This window comes from Sciurus carolinensis, chromosome 12 (assembly GCF_902686445.1).
Source record: "Sciurus carolinensis chromosome 12, mSciCar1.2, whole genome shotgun sequence".
Taxonomy (NCBI): Eukaryota; Metazoa; Chordata; class Mammalia; order Rodentia; family Sciuridae; genus Sciurus; species Sciurus carolinensis.
The window spans coordinates 113,407,150-113,424,181 of record NC_062224.1 but is presented as its reverse complement, the minus strand read 5'-3'; the positions used below and the strand labels follow the sequence as shown (position 1 = coordinate 113,424,181).

Here is a 17,032-nt window from a genome sequence, read left to right as displayed (position 1 = left end):
TCGAGGAATATGTTTCATGGAATACAGCTGGGGAAAAGTTAATTTCTTTCAATGATTTTAATATTATTCAAATGTACATTCTGAATCTATCTTCCTGGGAAAGTCAGTTTATAATTTACATTTAAAAATACTTATTACTTTAAGATAAAAGATCTCTCTAATGTAGCTTTTAAGGCAAACCAGTATTTGATTTTGATAGCCCTCATCAAAATGAATATTCTTTCAGTTAGACTTGTTATTCCCCAGACTTAACTTCTGGAGCCTTTATATGCTTCCAAAAGTTAATTTTTCCCTCAAAAGCAAGGCAATTTTCCTATAAAGGTGATACCTAAAGTGTGTATTGTTAGCTTTGAATGTAACACCAGAGGAGTTATAAAATGCTTTGAGTTATGTTAGCATCATTTAAAACTAAAAAGTCTTTTAGGATATTACTTTTCGACATTAACCAGTGAGGTACCAGCACTCATTTACCATACAAGTATTTACCAAATATCAAGTACTGTGTTAACTTTTGGGTATAAATAAAGATAAGATAAAGGTTGAGGATGTCAAAGTCTTTTGGGAGAGACAAGCATATACACAGATGATTTAAAGTACTTTTTAGAGGTAAAAAAGGAAGAACTCTCCTACTGGGAACAAGGGAGGCATAGAATTTAGAAAGGCTTAATTAAGAAGACTATATAAATCTTTGATGGGTAGGAGACATAAAGGGGGAGAATGCATTTGAAGTTGACAAATATACAAAAAAGCAGTAAGTTACAAGGTAAGTCATATCTGATGATAAGAAATTTGATGTACTGAAAGAAAATCTCAGACTTAATTATATATACTCATGTGTCTCATATACTCATGTCTTTATGACACTGAACATACTGGATTACTGTTTTATATTTCTTATTTACTTATCTATCTCTTCAACTAGACTTGAGAACCAGGACTGATTTTACAAATTAGTATGTGTTTGATGGTCAGCGCTTGTGTACAGTATATGATAATTATGAATAGTAACAGTAGATATTAACATTTTCAGCCTGAGGGGTTGTGTGGATGACATTGTTGTTATTAACAATGAATACAGAAGGCAGGACTGTTTTGCTCTTTAGGGAAGGATGATGACTGTATAGAGTAACCCCTGGCTGCAGTAATGATTAACTACTATTTACTGAGTACCTCTGGGAATTGGGAACTATAATAGGCACCTTAAATCCATTAATACTTACAACAAACCCACAAAGTAGGAAGCCTTTTTATTTAATACTACAGTCATTTTATTGATGTAAGAATGTGTGCTAAGGAAGTCACCTAGTTTTTTGAGGTACTACTGCTAGTAAATGGCAAAAGGTAATTAAAATTTAGGGCTACATGAGGGTGGAGGTTATAGCTCAGTGGTAAAGCACTGGTCTAGCATGTGCAAGGCTCTGATCCCCAGCACAATGCTCTTAGAATACACCAAGCAAGGCCCCTTTAGATGAGGACATCCAGACAGCAGTTAGCAACAAAAGTCTGAGGCTTGAGAAGTTTTGCAGACATTACATACTTAACATACAGTTGAGTAGCTGAAGTCCTGCAAACAGATATGTTTTCCAATATAGAATAAAAAAAGTTACTGCAAGAGAACCAAGGACAGACCTTGGAGCCTGTGATAGTGAAGTGATATTAGCAGAGAAGGAAATTCTGACATATTTAAGTTTCTTAGTTATCAAAATCTGACAAGTTAATAAAATTGCTCTCATTATATTCTATTTATATACATGTTGAGCATTCCTTATCTGAAATAGTAAGAGTGTTTATATTTACTTAGATTTTAGAATATGTTTATATATAACGGGTTGTCTTGGGGATGGGACATAAGTCTGACCATGAAACAATTTATGTGTCATACAGACCCCTATGTACAGATCATGAAGACTATTTTAGTACCCTTGTGTGTTGACTGAGAATGCTATATGACATCAACTCTCCCACTTGTGGTGTCATGCTGGCACTCAGAAAGTTTCAGATTCTGGAGCATTTTCAATTTCAGATTTTCAGATTAGTCATGTTCAACCTGTATGGATTTAGGGTAAACAGTACCATGGAAAATAGTGCGTCTTCTAAATTTATTTTAAAGTTTTGTGTTTTCTACAGCATTTATTACTTTAATTTTTAATATTAATTTTAATATTTTCTACAGCATTTAATATTTTAATATTTACATGAAATGCGACAAGAAATATGTATGTTTTTGATGACGTGAGATGTGACCTCTACTCTAACACTGAAAGGATACGCGTCTCCTTGATTATGACGTCTCTCGTGGCTTGGTGGAAAACCATCTGGTAGAAGACATAGATGATCTGACACACAAACTCATCATCTTCCTGTTGAGCTAAAAGGAAACAAAACTGCATATGAAAAAATAATGTTTACATACCAAACTGAGAATCACTGGGAATAACAGAGAGATAAACTCACTGTGGCAAGTATATAAGGGACAACAGTTTTAAATATTTATAATATATAGGCAACACATAATCATCTATGTCTCTGGTGTTCCTTCTAAAATACATGACTATGATCAGTGGAGAAATTTCATGATGGTATATTTATAGAAGCTTTAAGAAATTTAGTAGTTAAATTAGGTAGGTTAATTATTTTGAAATACAAAGAAAAATTTGAAGATTTTGAAAAAGAGAAGTTACATCAATTCAGAGGTTTAATCAGTCTACTTGGGATAGTTCATCTGAAAAGATCAGGTAGTATTGAAAAGGAATTGAGGGAGAAGACTGATTTAAAAGAATAGAAATCGTGCTTCTCTGTTCCCTTCCCTGCATTTTGCCAACACACATGAAAAAAACAGACTACATTGACTTCTGTGCCCCTAATGTGAAATGGCAACACTTACCACCACTTGTTTCTTTCTGTTCATCACAAGAATTTTTCAAACAATTCTAATTTAAATAAGTTCATCTGAATTTTATCTCTATAATGTTGATTTCATATGAGAAAAACAATTCTTAAAAAAACACCTTCTGCATTCTAAGTTTTGGCAGCAAGTGGACTATTATAAAAAGGTATTTCCTTTGGTTGAATAATGTTCACAAAATTAACTTTACATATTGGCATGAGATGAATACTTTTAGGTTCAATCTCATTATAATCATAAAAAAGTTATATAATAATAAAGACTAATTCATAAATGTTTATTACACAAAAATAACAGAATGGTTGATGTTCACTGATTGATATTTAAAAGCAAAATCTAATTTTAACTACTAGTTATGAAATTTGATATACTAACACTGTAGTTTGCCATCAACTCTTGCCAACAGTTCAATGACATGCTAGAAAGAGATTTCTTGGTTAACATGGTTTATAATTAACTGTGTGGAGTAAACTGTGGGCCACTTAAAGTCCAGTTTGCCCCAAATGATCTCCCTAACTTCCTAAAACAATATGGGTTGAAACTGTCACTGTTAAATACTCCTGCGATATATAGTGTCCCTTCACTGAACCCCAAGGGTTTTTTAATTGAGAAAATCCATATATTTCTTTAAAAAGAATATTATGTAGCCCCTGCCTCACAGCAGATAAACCAAAGCATGGTAGAATACTCGGAGTTAACTCTTAGCTCCCTTTCACATACCTTGGCTCTCTCAATTAAATCACGGTGGGACCAGCAATTCCAGGACATTGATCATTTTGCTTCAACTCTCTCTAGTTCTCCACAAAATCTTCATTATCATTCTGTCAGTTATATTTTCTTCACTTTTATCTCCCAACTACCTGTCTCTCTTTTAATTATTTCTAATACTATACTATATATAGCAACGAAAATGAACAATCTTCTGTATATATAGCACAAATGAATCTCACAAATAAAATGAGGGACAAAATAAACTAGATTCCACTTATATAAAGTTCAAACTCAGGCAAAACTAATCTATCAGTGATAAAAAGATGGGAACTACTCTGGAGGAGATGGTAATGACTGGGAGAAGGGGAGAGGTATTTCTAGGATTCTGGCAATGTTTTATTTTCCTATGTGGGTAAGGCAACGTGGATCTGCTCACTTTGAAAACTCATTGAACTATACACCTAAAAGTCATGTATTTTTCTTTATGTATGTTACAGTTCCAAAACATCTACTAAAATCAATACAAAATGCACATACATCACACCTGCCGTAGTAAGGACTGAGATTTTAGGTGTCTCACAGTAGCCATTTAAAGATTCATAGTATCAACTTCGTTCAGTGTAAAGATGCTAGAGAACTTGGTCCTAATGAGATGATATCAGATCCAGATAGATCTTTATGCGATACAGAAAGCAATGGGTCCTGGCCCCTTGAGAGCGATACGAATTCAAGGGGACAATCAGCACTGTGGCCGAATGCCACCCCAGCTAATAAAACTAGAGGTCCAGACTCTCATTCCTGACAGTCGCATTCCAACTGTCCAATGCTATATATGTCGGCCAGCATAGATGTAGAAGGAGCACTTTCACCATCACAGGACGCTTAGAAGACAATGCCTCTGGATCCACAGAGATATGGTGTTTAGAGTCAGCTTCTAGATGCACTTTTCTACTTAAGGATCAAGATATAAAAAGAGAACAGACTGAACTAAAACTGACAAAAAGAAAAAGAAGAAATGATAGATTATTAATGAGGGGAGAAGGTGAGGGGAGGTCGGTATCTGTAAAACTGGACCTAAAATGCTTTATAGAAAGTTTGAACTTTGCAGTCTAAAGGTCTTTGACATTATTCTATCCAATCCCAGTTAGCAGTATTTTGTTCATTTTTCTTAACTATTTAAATTTCTTCTGATTAATGTAATAAGGTAAATACTATTTCATGCTGAGGACTCTACATGAAAATTTAAACTAATAAACTGCTTAGTCATTAGCATGAAAATAAATTAAGATAATTACCATTTAGCAGTTCAATGAGTGCAGGGATTATCCCAGATTTTGCTAGTAATGCAGCACAAGAGTCATCCATAGATACAGTTCCAATCATTATAACTACTTCTAAAACAAGATCATCTTCTGCAGCACCTAGAAAAGTCAAATCAGAGAAAATTTTCATTGAGATGTCCTTATTCAAATCTAATTATATCATCAAACTTCAATTCACAGAAAAGATAGTTAAAGTTGTTAACTTAGTTCCTATAAATCTTTGACATACTTAAAAATTTGTCCTTTCCCCAAATTTCCCACGTTCATTGATGATAGAAAGGTGGAAAAATGTCTTTGAAAACATAGCTGAATGGTGATGCAGACAAAAAATAAGAGACTTATTTGAATGCTTGAAAACTTCATGTGTGTGTATGTATGTATAGAGGCAGGGGTGGTATTTGGTAATTAAAAAGAGGATTAAAAAAACTAAAAAACAATAATAAAGGTAGGATAAGGAAGGAAAAACTAATATTAAGAAGAAATATTGTTAGGAGAGAGAAAAGAGAATGTTCACCTAAGAGGAGACTAATAACCATCCTTCTGGGAGAACAGAGTTGTCGTAAGAATATGCTTTGCCTAGTATAAAAATAGTTGAAAATGTTGCTCTAGCAGCCTTGTTCATAACAGAAAGAAAGACCTTAGTGATAATGCAAAAGTGAAATACCTAGAACAGACCTGGCTTTAGTTTATCCTTGAGGTATGGAACCAACTTGTACTCCTTAAGAACCAATTCCCAGTCTAAGTCTGGAATGGTCAAATTTGCAAGAGTTCCCAAACATTCAATCACAAACTCTTCCTCTTCATCATTAGAGATCTGGGCTGCAAGGTCCCCAACATAATCCTGAATAAAACAGAATTATAATTCAGATTTAAATTACAAGAAGAACCAATCTAATAATTTAACCCATAGGAATTAAAAGTAAACATCAAATGTGATTCTCCTGTTTTAATAATATTGAGTTAAATTGCTAAGGGAGCTTATGGTGAGCTAGTATGAGGCAAGAAGTGCAGTGGGAGTGGTGGATTAGCAGTAGAGATCACAAAACAAAATCAGCATTGAAAGGCAGATCCCGGGCTGAAGTTGGGGCTTAGTGGGAGAGCACTTGCTTGCCATTTGTGAGGCCCTGTTTTCAATACTTAGAACCACATATAGATAAATAAAAGGTCCATTGACAATTAAAAAAAATAAAAATAAATAAGAAAGGTAGATTGGGATTTCTTTTTCTTTTTTCTGGTACCAGGGACTGAACCCAGAGGCACTTTACCACTCAGCTACATCCCCAGCCCATTTTTTATTCTTTTTTTTTTTTGGAGATGGTCTTGCTAAGTTACTTAGGGCCTTGCCAATTTGCTCAGTCTCCCAAGCCCCTGGAATTACAGATGTGTGCCACCACACCAGGCTAAACCTAACAAGTTTATGGCAGATGAGTCAATGGGATTATGAATAAGTATCTGATGAGAGTTCACTAAGGGTTATCTTTTCAAATGCAGCAACTTAAAACTATAACTCACAGTCTATTTTAATAGACAGAAAGCCAAAACTATACTTACAATAAACAAATTTTTAGTTGGCCCATCATGCTGGGAAATGTTTCTAATCATTTTCATCAGCAATGGATCCTTGAACTTCAGAGCCCTTTTCATGAGCATCTTCAACCCATTTCCTGAAAAAGAAAATTCTCTCTTTAAAATTTAGGTTAATTTAAATTTAAAGATTTCTTTTGTTACAAAAATTTACATCCAATAAAATGCACAAATCCTAAGCATAGAACTGGAAGACAAAGGTATATATGCCTATGCAATCCATACTGCATATCAAGATGTAGAGTATTTTAATTCACTACAGGAAGTTCTCTTTGTGCGCCTTCCCAGTCAAATCCTCCTCCCCAGACACACTTTTCAGTTTTTCCCTTTGTCTCCTTTTTTGGTTTCTTTTTTTAAAATACAGATTAGTTTTGCCTGATCTAGAACTTCATATAAACAGATTCATACAGTATTTTCTCTTTTGTGTCTGGAATATGCAGAGTGAAATTTTAAAAAACATAAAATCTTTTGACCCAGAAAAAAAATTGTACTTCAGGAATTTACCCTTAGAATATAAAACTTGAAATGCATAAAGATGCAGAGAAAGGATAACTGCTGCAATATTGTTTGTAACAAAAGAAGTGACAACAAACCAAACATCCAAAATAGAATAAATCCTGGCAAAATCCTCTAATGAACTATTTTGTATCTACTAACAATTGTTTTATAAAGGTTTTAACCACATGTAATGGTATTCAAGATATTCATTTTAAAATAATATTTAGAGATTCACATTTTTATTTGAAAATACACAGAAGTATTTCACCAAAATCTAACATTTATCTTTGAATGGTAAGAGTAAAGGTTAAATTTTTCCTATTTGCTCACTTGTACTTTTTATAATGAGCACCTACAACTTTTCAAATAAGCAAAACTATTAACTATTCTCTGAAACATTATAATGTATGACAAGCTACTTTACAAAGACATTGTAGACACATAACCTAGTACACTTGTATTTTATCACCTTTTGTTGTAATTGAATGTTTTGCAAATAAAGTTTCTTTTAACCTAGAAAATGTTTTAAATTTTGAAAATGTTACTGAAGGGTGTTTCTCTCATGACGTACACTATTTTCTATTGACCATTAAGAATTATAGCTATAATGAAAAAACTTATTTAAAAATAGGATTTACGTAACTATTATAATTCTTAGTTCCTTTTTTCCTATTTTCTATCATATGCCAATTAGCATATGCTACAGAAGTTACCTATGAAGCTCAAAGTCACTAACCTTCACAGATAAGCTGTACATTCCTCTTGTTAGCAGCGAGATTAATGCAAAAAGAAATGAGTTCCAAGTCAATTCGTTCATCTGAACATTCAAAGAGCATCTTCATTAACTAGCAAAAAGCAGAGGGAACACTTTATTCAAACAAAATTCAAACCCAGAAGCAATATCTTATAATGTGTTATCTTAGATTGTACATTGAAAGTAATATAATCTACATTAAAACACAAAACTGGCAAGTTTTTACTCTTCAATGCTGCATAAGTAAATAATCAACTATTAGATGCTCAGCATTAAATATAAACTTCCAGGTACAGTGGCAAATATAAGAGTAATATTAAATAAAAACCTCTGCTTGTAAGGAATTAAACATATTATTTGGAATTTGAGCATACCAAATAAAGAAAATAGCTTATGTAAAGGTCACAACAAAAGAAAGAGCACAACTCTTTTTTTTTTTCTTTCCACGTTTTCATTGGGACATGTTATATTCAATGATGGAATTTGTTGCTATATATTCATACATGCACACGATATAACAATATAATTTGGCCACTATCACTCCCCAATAATTCACCCCCTCCTCCCTCTTCCCTGATTCCTTTCCTCTACTGATATCCATTTGGTTTTCCTGCTCCCCCCACCCCCAAGAGAACCCAATTCTTCTGAAGGACCAAAAGAAAGTGAGCAAGGTTGGAGAAAGAGAAATAGCTGAGAAATAGGAAGGTAAAAGCCAGATCATGTAGGGTCTTGAAGTACTTGTTAAGGATTTGGGACTTCATCCTAAGGATAATTGGAAGCTATTAAAGGCTTCTAAATAGGAAGGTGTTAGGATAAAATTTGTGCCTCAAAAAGATCTGACCAGTGTGAAAAATAAGAGTGATCAGGGCAAGAAAATATGGGAAATTATGTAGGAGACTAGAGGAAAAGTCCAGGTGAGATGATGGTTGCAGTGGGGACAGTTAGGAGGATTGATTAGAGATCTATGTAGCAGACAGAATCAAAATGGGATTTAATAATTGAGTAGATACTGGGTTTAAGGGAGAAGAGGATTAGGACAACTCCCAGGATTCTGTCCTGAACAACAACATGGATGGTGGTGCTAACATCTACCAAAAAAGGGAAACTAGGGCAGGAGAAAACCTTAAGGGGAAGGTAGTACTTTTGGCTATAGATATGTTGAGTCTAAGCTGCCTATTAACAGTCGAGGGCAGAATATTCAGGAGAAAGTTATAAATACAGGCCTAAATTTATAAGAAATGTCTGGACTGGAGATACAATTTTAGAAATCGTTATATATGATTGATAACCAAAGCTGCAAGCTAGATTCAATAACATGGATGTGGGTATAAAATGAGAAAATAACTATATTTAATGATAAGAGAAAGGAAAGTGTGAAGGAGCAGCAAAGAAAGAAATGAAGAAGGAAAGGTGGGCTACCTGTGCTGGCCAGGTGTGACAGCTGCTATGGTAAGGAGAAGGGAAGAGTACCATGCTGTGTTTTGGAGAAGCTAGTCACCCAGGATTGGAGAACAGACAGAACGGTGTATATTATGTGAAGATAATTTCTCAATTCCAAATTGCTAATAACATACTGAAGCTCTTCTTAAGATTTACACCCTAAAAAAATACTCATGTTTTAGCTCAGGGAAACGCCTTTCTAGAACAATGTCTTTATCAATCCTACATAGTGCCTCCTTATATATAGTAAGTGAATAATAAATACACCATTCCAATTACTAAATATAAGTCTACTAAAATATACTACTCTGTATGCTGAAACTGAGACAGTACAGCAGCTGAATGCTTGGTACATTTCAGGCCCTTTCCCAGAAGGTAGCTCTTTAGTCACAAATGTTGCCATCAATGGAATCTCTGAGCAAAGAACCATTAACACTTCATAATGCCATAGAGTAAAAAGATCCTTGGCAAAAATAAAATAACCTTAATTTACTAGATATATATCTAACAAATTTTGCTGCCTATTAGTTAATAAGTTAAATTACAAATAAAATTGTCAATAAAAATTAAATTACAAATTAGTAAAGTGTGTGCTACTCCTCTAATGCATGTTTTCCAAACTGTTTTTCAAAACCTATAGATTCCTTCCAAACTTTTACTAATATTGAGAAATATTAAACTAATTAACTAATAAAGAAAAAGTGTTATTATTAACTAATAAAGAAAAAGTGTTATGCCAAAGCAATGTTTTAAGAAGACAAAGATATTTATTGCTAACAAAACTTATTTCCTTCAAATTAACTTTTGCAGTATGACAATTGTCCTTGAAAATGGAGTTACAGGTGATTTGTTTAGAAGGCCAGAATTTTTTAAAAAAGTAATTTCCATGTTATATCTTTTGTAGAAATAGATTTAAAATAATGCATGGTTTAAAATCTTACCCAATCCCTGGCCTCAAAATTGAGAGGTTTGAACTAAATGTGAATTAGTTCCTCATAATAAGAAAGAGACACATTTCACTTATAATTAAAACACTCAAATTTAAAAACAGTTTAGTTCAAATTCCAAGTGCAACAGTGCATCATTGTCTCTAATATGACTACTACCCCTGGCACTTCAAAAGTGTAATTGCTGACAACTAGGAAATATTAAAACTAGATTTGTTCTATTTTAACTATGTCCTTCCTCATCTTTTACTAATTTAAGAGGAAAGCACTAAAAGGGCTTCAGCCTTTGCAAGGAGGAGGCAATGGTGTTCAATCAGACAAGTCCCATATTGAGTATCAGATACCAAAGACCCACGACTGAAATCACTGTGTCTAGACTCTCTGGCACCTGACTTCACTTATTTACCAGTGACCAGAGGCCAACCCCCACAGCTCTCTGCATTCACATACACCTCTACCACCCCCTCTCCCCTACCCAAACATCTTTGAATGATTATGCCAGAACTTCGCATGCCTCAGGAATCTCTTCTGACTGGCTACTCCCTCACTCTCCTGTTTGAAGTGATGCTCTGGTTTCTGAACTTCAGCAGATAATGGCAGGCAAGAGCAAAGGGGGCTGTCAGAAAGGACGTTTACCAGCATTCAGCTAAAAAGAAGCATGTAGATCAAAGAGGGGCCGAATAGGACAACTGCGGTGGAAAACATGTGGATAGCCATGAAGACTCTTGCACACTGTTCTGGGGTAAAATATTAAATAACACCATGACATCACTACCTAACCATGTACTTTGATTGGCCATTCTATTACCAATAAATACTTTTATAAGCATCTGGATGGCATTTGCACCTATTTAAACAAAACATACATCTCAGAGGTCTAAATAACAATGAACTGTTAATGTGCACTTTTAACTATTATTAGAATACAACCATTAACTCCTGGTTATCCCAAGTATGCTTACCTGAAACAATCTACCCACTGAGACTGTTAAGATCATGTATTTGACCTGGCCCCAAATATTGCAAAATAGTAACAAATACGGAAAGAAAATTAGAATCCATGGTATAATTAGAGGCAATAATTACAAAGAGTACAAAGAAAGCAAAGCAATACAATATTGGAAGAGATTATAAGTCGGGTTGTATGTATAATCACCTACTCTGGATGCTAAATTATTTCCTAAAAGTGAATTCTAATCTAATTATAAGTTTATCCAATAAAACACACATAAGAATGGTTGTATTTAAACTGGACTATGAATGAGTTGAAAATGATGAGAAAGATTTGACATTTTACTACAAGTATCTTATTTTGTAAAGTGATTTACGGTTTATAATCCCCTTTACATGTATAGATATATAAAAGGATTTTATAAACTGTGTGTACATATATATACACACACATACATAATGTAATTAAAGAACACATACTATATATTCTCTTATTTAAATGAATATGACTTAGTACCAAGCTATTGCTTTTCTACTTGCAAAGTTATTTTTGGCTTCTCTTTGAAAAATTCATGTGCAACAAGTAAAGATCTGTACTAAACCAAAATTAATGTGCATAATTTAAAGAGAATAAAATACTACATTAATTCTCAGACAACCTTGATATGACTTGGTTTAATAAGCAGGTTAATTAGTTGCTGTCACAAGTTTGCCTTATGAGTATTATAAACATTACCTCTGACAAAAATAACTTTTTAATTCCTGAAGGAAACTTTGAGAATTTCATTTAAATTCTGATATTTATATTATTCTTTTATTCTGCAAAGAACTTGGCACTGGGTAGCAACATCCATGTCAACTTTTCCCTAAGTAGGTCAAAACTGGTTACCTTGAAGAACAATTTAGAGGTCAGATGACACTTTAGGAGCAAATATATCCTAGAATATCATTTGGTTTTCTCAAAATACTGCCTTGTATTAAAAAGCTTCAGGATGTTTACAACATAATTTGGCACACATAAACTTATGATTCTTATAAGAGTTGAAGTTAAAAAACAAAACAAAAACAAGGGGAAAAAAAACAACTAAAAACTTTGAATCCTGAATAAGTTTGGAAAATTCTGCTTATGAAATATAGATCACAAATTTTTTGAAAACTCCGTGGCTGAATTGTTTGATGTTAGAAAACTGGAATGAAAACATGCAGGAATATTGTTCTTGAAAAGGCATGGACAAAGTTTTTCACTGCAATCAGAACAATGTGTAAAAGATAATCCAAACAGTCTCTTATTTTTGATACATTCATTTAAAGTAAAGTTTTATAGTTTATATTTGAGATTATACATTCTAGAACAGTAGGATAACTCTAAACTCAAAATTCAATGTCATAAATTTTCTATTCCTTCCTGGCTTGCATTTATTTGTCTTTTATTTAATGTTGTTCTCTTTAAAATCTAATCTGTTTAAAATGGTCAATCTCTGCAAGAATATTACTCTTTTTTGGCTGCCTTCCAATTCATATCCTGTAGTCAATGAAGTTCTGACACTAAATGAGATGGAAAAAGGAACACCCTTTGAAACTGCAAAGCCGGAACCTTTACAACACATGGAGTGAGACCACAGTAAATCAATTGTGATCTCCCTTTGACATGGCTACTCTTTATTGAAAAGTTATTTGGCAAAGAGTGTGATTACACTTTGCACTGGTTATAGTCTGGCACCCGTTATCTCTACAAGAAGTCTTGCCTTGTTAGATAAGATGTGCTGTGTATTCCTTGAAGGATGTCTATTTCCTGTAAACAATCAGAATTAGTTTATCCCCCAATATGAAAGTCTAGGAAGTTATCTTAGAGAGTTCAACAGTTTTTTAACTACATGTAATAGCAAATTCAATTTTAATGCCATTTCTCTAATTTGGAATAAAGAATGTCAATTAGAATTAATGAAAAAAGGAGGCATGATCTATTTTTACCATATAAATTTAAAGTAACATACATACAATAATTCGTATTAGGATGTCAAGAAATTATCTGGTAGGAGTATTAAGAAAAATTACTTTAGTAAGTCTGACTTAGTCATATTCTTTTTAAAAAGTGGTTTTTAAAGTGTGTTATTTTTATCATACCTATATCTTGCAATTTTGCTCTTTCTATTTTAGAAAACTATTTTATAAAAAATTATAATATTAAAAAAGCAGCCCAACCAGTATTAAAACCATCAAATATTCAAAGTAGTAGAGCTTGGTTTACTAATGATTAATGGCATAAGAGTGACTCCCTAAATGTAAATTCCGTAAGAGTATAATCACATATATAAACAAAATCTCTAATCTTACAACACAGTCTGTGTTAAAAAAATCAGTAAACCCCTTCAAGTCAAACAGACCTAACATATGAAATGTATCAAGCATCTGAGTCACTGGAAAGATCTTTTTTCTAAAAAAAATTTTTTTGTAGTTGTAGATGGATAGCATACCTTTGTTTATTATTTTATGCAGTGCTAAGGATTGAACCCAGTGCCTCACACATGCTAGGCAAGCACTCTGCCACTGAGCTACCCCCAGCCCTAGAAAGATCTTTTTTGAGAACACTGATCTAAAATAAAAGGAATGCAAAGTATTTGAAACTGTCAACTATAAACAAAATTAAAAAGCAAGTGACAAACTTGGGAAATATTTATAACATGAGAGCTAAAATAGTTATTATACATATTGACTTTATCAATAATAAATACTAATACGCCTGTAGAAAAAAATGAACAATTTACAAATGAATATGAATAATATACATGAAAATGTTCAACTTCCCCAATATTCATGGAAGTGCAAGCAAACAAATATTAAACACCATGTTTTACAGAAACAATAATAACCACTGTTGTTAAAAGTAAAATGCTAGTTGGAAACATGTTTATGCCTTCTTAGAAAGTAATTTGGTCAAAATGTGTCAAAGACACAAGTGTTCTTACACTTGGACATAGTTGTTCTACTTTTGGGAACTTTAAAGAAAAATTCAGGGATATAGATAAACTATGACTATGATGTTTTTCCATATTATTTTCATTTGCTTATATATATTTTTATAACAAACTTGAAAAAATCTAAACTATTTAGAAATATTTAAATTATGGTCATTAAACAGAATATTACACAACTATTAGAAATAATTTTTGAAGGTTGTTCAATGACATGAGAGTCTACTTATTAAGTAAATAAAGCAGAATATGAAAATTACATTGCCATATATAATCCTTCTATATTATTATTTTTAAATATGTAGAAGAAAGTGTACCAAAATGTTAAATAGTTATCTCTGGGTTTTGGAAAAACAAAAAGTTATTTTCATTTTTATATAGTTCTGTACTTTCCTTTGTTTTTTTTTCTTTTCTTTTCTTTTTTTTTTTTTGGCAATAAGAATTGATCCCAGAGCTTTGTGCATGTTAGGAAAGAGCTCCATTGCTAAGCTACATTCCCAGCAATAGTTCCATACTTTTTAAGTATTCTATAACATACACTTTATGTTAATAATAAGAAGAATTCTTTAAGTAAAAGGAGATCTAACAAATCAAGAGAAAAAAGTAAAAACTATATTTCTTCGATGTTTTTCCTAAAACATTAAACCACTTACCTGTGGTATACAGTCAGTGTATGCAAACATTGATTTAAAGCGGTCATCCATGCTTATGTGATAAAGCACACACATTGCTATTTGTTTGTAGTTTTCATTGCCTAGAATTAAAAACAATCATAGATACAGTAATATATACATAATCTCAATCTTGAAAAATATTTTAAACTTCGTATCTTAAATCCAAAGTCTGAAACACTCATTAACCTGTAAAATGTTACTAATTTTCAAGACAGAATTTCTATTTTACAAGGTATGTTTTTAGAAAAAAACAATAACCACAACCCTAAACATTTCTTTTTTAGTAGAGCAATATAAAGCAAAATGGGTATTGGCCTCCCACTTTTACAACCTTATCAAAATATGGGATTAATACAATACTTTGACAGTGATGATGTGTAAGCAGCAGTAAACAAAAACATATATAATTCCTATGAATCAGAAACTGGAAAAATCATGCAAATGAAGAAAGAAGTAGAATAGTATTTATAATAATAAAAAGTGAAATGTATGATTATACAATGCAAAAAGTTAAACTAAGTAGAGTGTAAGAATGTCTCAGTACTTCTAAGGGAAGACTGCTCTGTGTCGGGGAGGTAGCTCAGTGGTAGAAAACTTGCACAGATATGAAGTTTAGATCTAACAATATGGGAGGATAAAGTAAAATTTTTAAGGTGAAGACTAGGAAGTCAATGGTTATAGAAAATGTAGTATTTATACTACTCAGGAGTACAATTTTATTTGGAAGGAAGTATAATATAAAAAGTGTAAAATTCCTCCAAATAAGATAAAAGTAGAGACAAATGTGGTGTTACTGACCCCAATATTTTGTTCTTTAGATCCTATCTAAATAAAAGATTCATAGGTTTTTATGCTAGAGTTCTTTTGTTTGTTTGTTCGTTTTGTTTTTTGGTACTGAGATTGAACCCAGTGGTGCTTTACCACAGAGCTATATCCCCAGCCCATTTTATTTGTGATTCTGAGATAGGGTCTCAACCAAGTTACTGAGGCTGGCCTTGAATTCAGGATTCTCTTGCCTTAGTCATCAGGTCATTAGGATTACAGGTGTGCACCACTGTGTCCCGCAATGTTAGATTTTAATAAATCATATTTTTACACTTTTGAAGGCCTTCATTTATAATTATTTTAGAGCTATAAAGTACACTTGCCAGAGGAAAACATGTTTACATAGATTTTCATGATGTGCAGGTGAATAATGAAAGCCATCCAACTTTGCTCCCCAAGGAGGTGGACATCCCTTGGGTTCTGGTCTGCATTTCACAAAATTTAGCTCCCCTCTAGACTGAGGTATGATAAAATCTTTTTAAAAGGGGTCTTCAAGCGAACTTGTATTCTGAAGGTCAGTCTCTCTCCCTGCCATTTCAGTTATTTTCTATCATTCATCTGTAAGTTCTAGTCCTACTTAATTTTTACAAATAAATTATCTGAAGATATTTTATGTAATAGATTAATGGAAAAATTGAATTCCAAGTAATGAAATGGCAAAGGAGACAAAGAGAGATCAATAACCAATACAAAAGATTCTCTGACATCAAACCAAATAACCAATACAAAAGATTCTTTGACATCAAACCAAACCATGAATCATGAACCATTAAAATTCACTGTGGAACTATGAAAGAAATAAGAAGCAACTATGCTCCAGGAAGGCCTGTCTGTTGCTAATGCCAATAAAAAAAAAATTCTAAAAAGCAATATCCTTCATGTAAGACAAGAGAAAATGAAGATTTAATTTTAAGAGATATGTAGCAAGTTGATGAATAACGTGTAAGAAACAGTTCTCGAACATAACAATAATTTGTATTACTTTTACACAGTAAATCTAAATGTCTACTCACAAAAAGTATCATTCATTCTATAGCCAGTCCCAATTGGGTGCTTGTGGTGTGCTTTCATACTCACGGTCAAAGGTAAAAGCTTCTAGGAAGTTCTCCCTTACTTTCCTAATTCTTCACCATCTATGATCGTCTATTAAAACAACAACTCTGAACATGTCCCCAATTTATTATAATCTTTTCTTAAAATGATCAGCCTTCTCAAAAGCTTGCTGAAAACTAAAGGAATGAAGGAAACAGAAGGTTTAAGGAACACAAGGTTATAGACAATCTTTCTAACATCAAAATTTTTTGAGAGATAGGGAAAGAGAAAGGGTTAACAAACAATGGCATTATTGCTGTTGCATGCTCAGCATACAATGGAAGAGGAAGATATTCTCTGATTTAGAGATGAGGCAATAACATTTATTCAAGTTATGTCTCTTTCAAAAAGAAAACA

At 32.8% G+C, this 17,032-nt stretch overlaps 1 protein-coding gene across 3 annotated transcripts in view; it reads right to left on the bottom strand.

Annotated features, from left to right (window-relative positions):
• The window catches only part of Kifap3 (kinesin associated protein 3), a 135,509-nt gene that overhangs the window by 47,709 nt on the left and 70,768 nt on the right, over nt 1–17,032 (bottom strand). For all 3 annotated transcript variants that reach the window (XM_047520463.1, XM_047520461.1, XM_047520462.1), the window contains exons 11-16: nt 14,738–14,838; nt 7,757–7,865; nt 6,490–6,602; nt 5,614–5,779; nt 4,912–5,037; nt 2,270–2,368 (exon numbers count right to left, since the gene is read on the bottom strand). In XM_047520463.1, the coding sequence (XP_047376419.1) occupies nt 2,270–2,368; nt 4,912–5,037; nt 5,614–5,779; nt 6,490–6,602; nt 7,757–7,865; nt 14,738–14,838 (714 nt within the window). The remainder of the gene's footprint in view (nt 1–2,269; nt 2,369–4,911; nt 5,038–5,613; nt 5,780–6,489; nt 6,603–7,756; nt 7,866–14,737; nt 14,839–17,032) is intronic.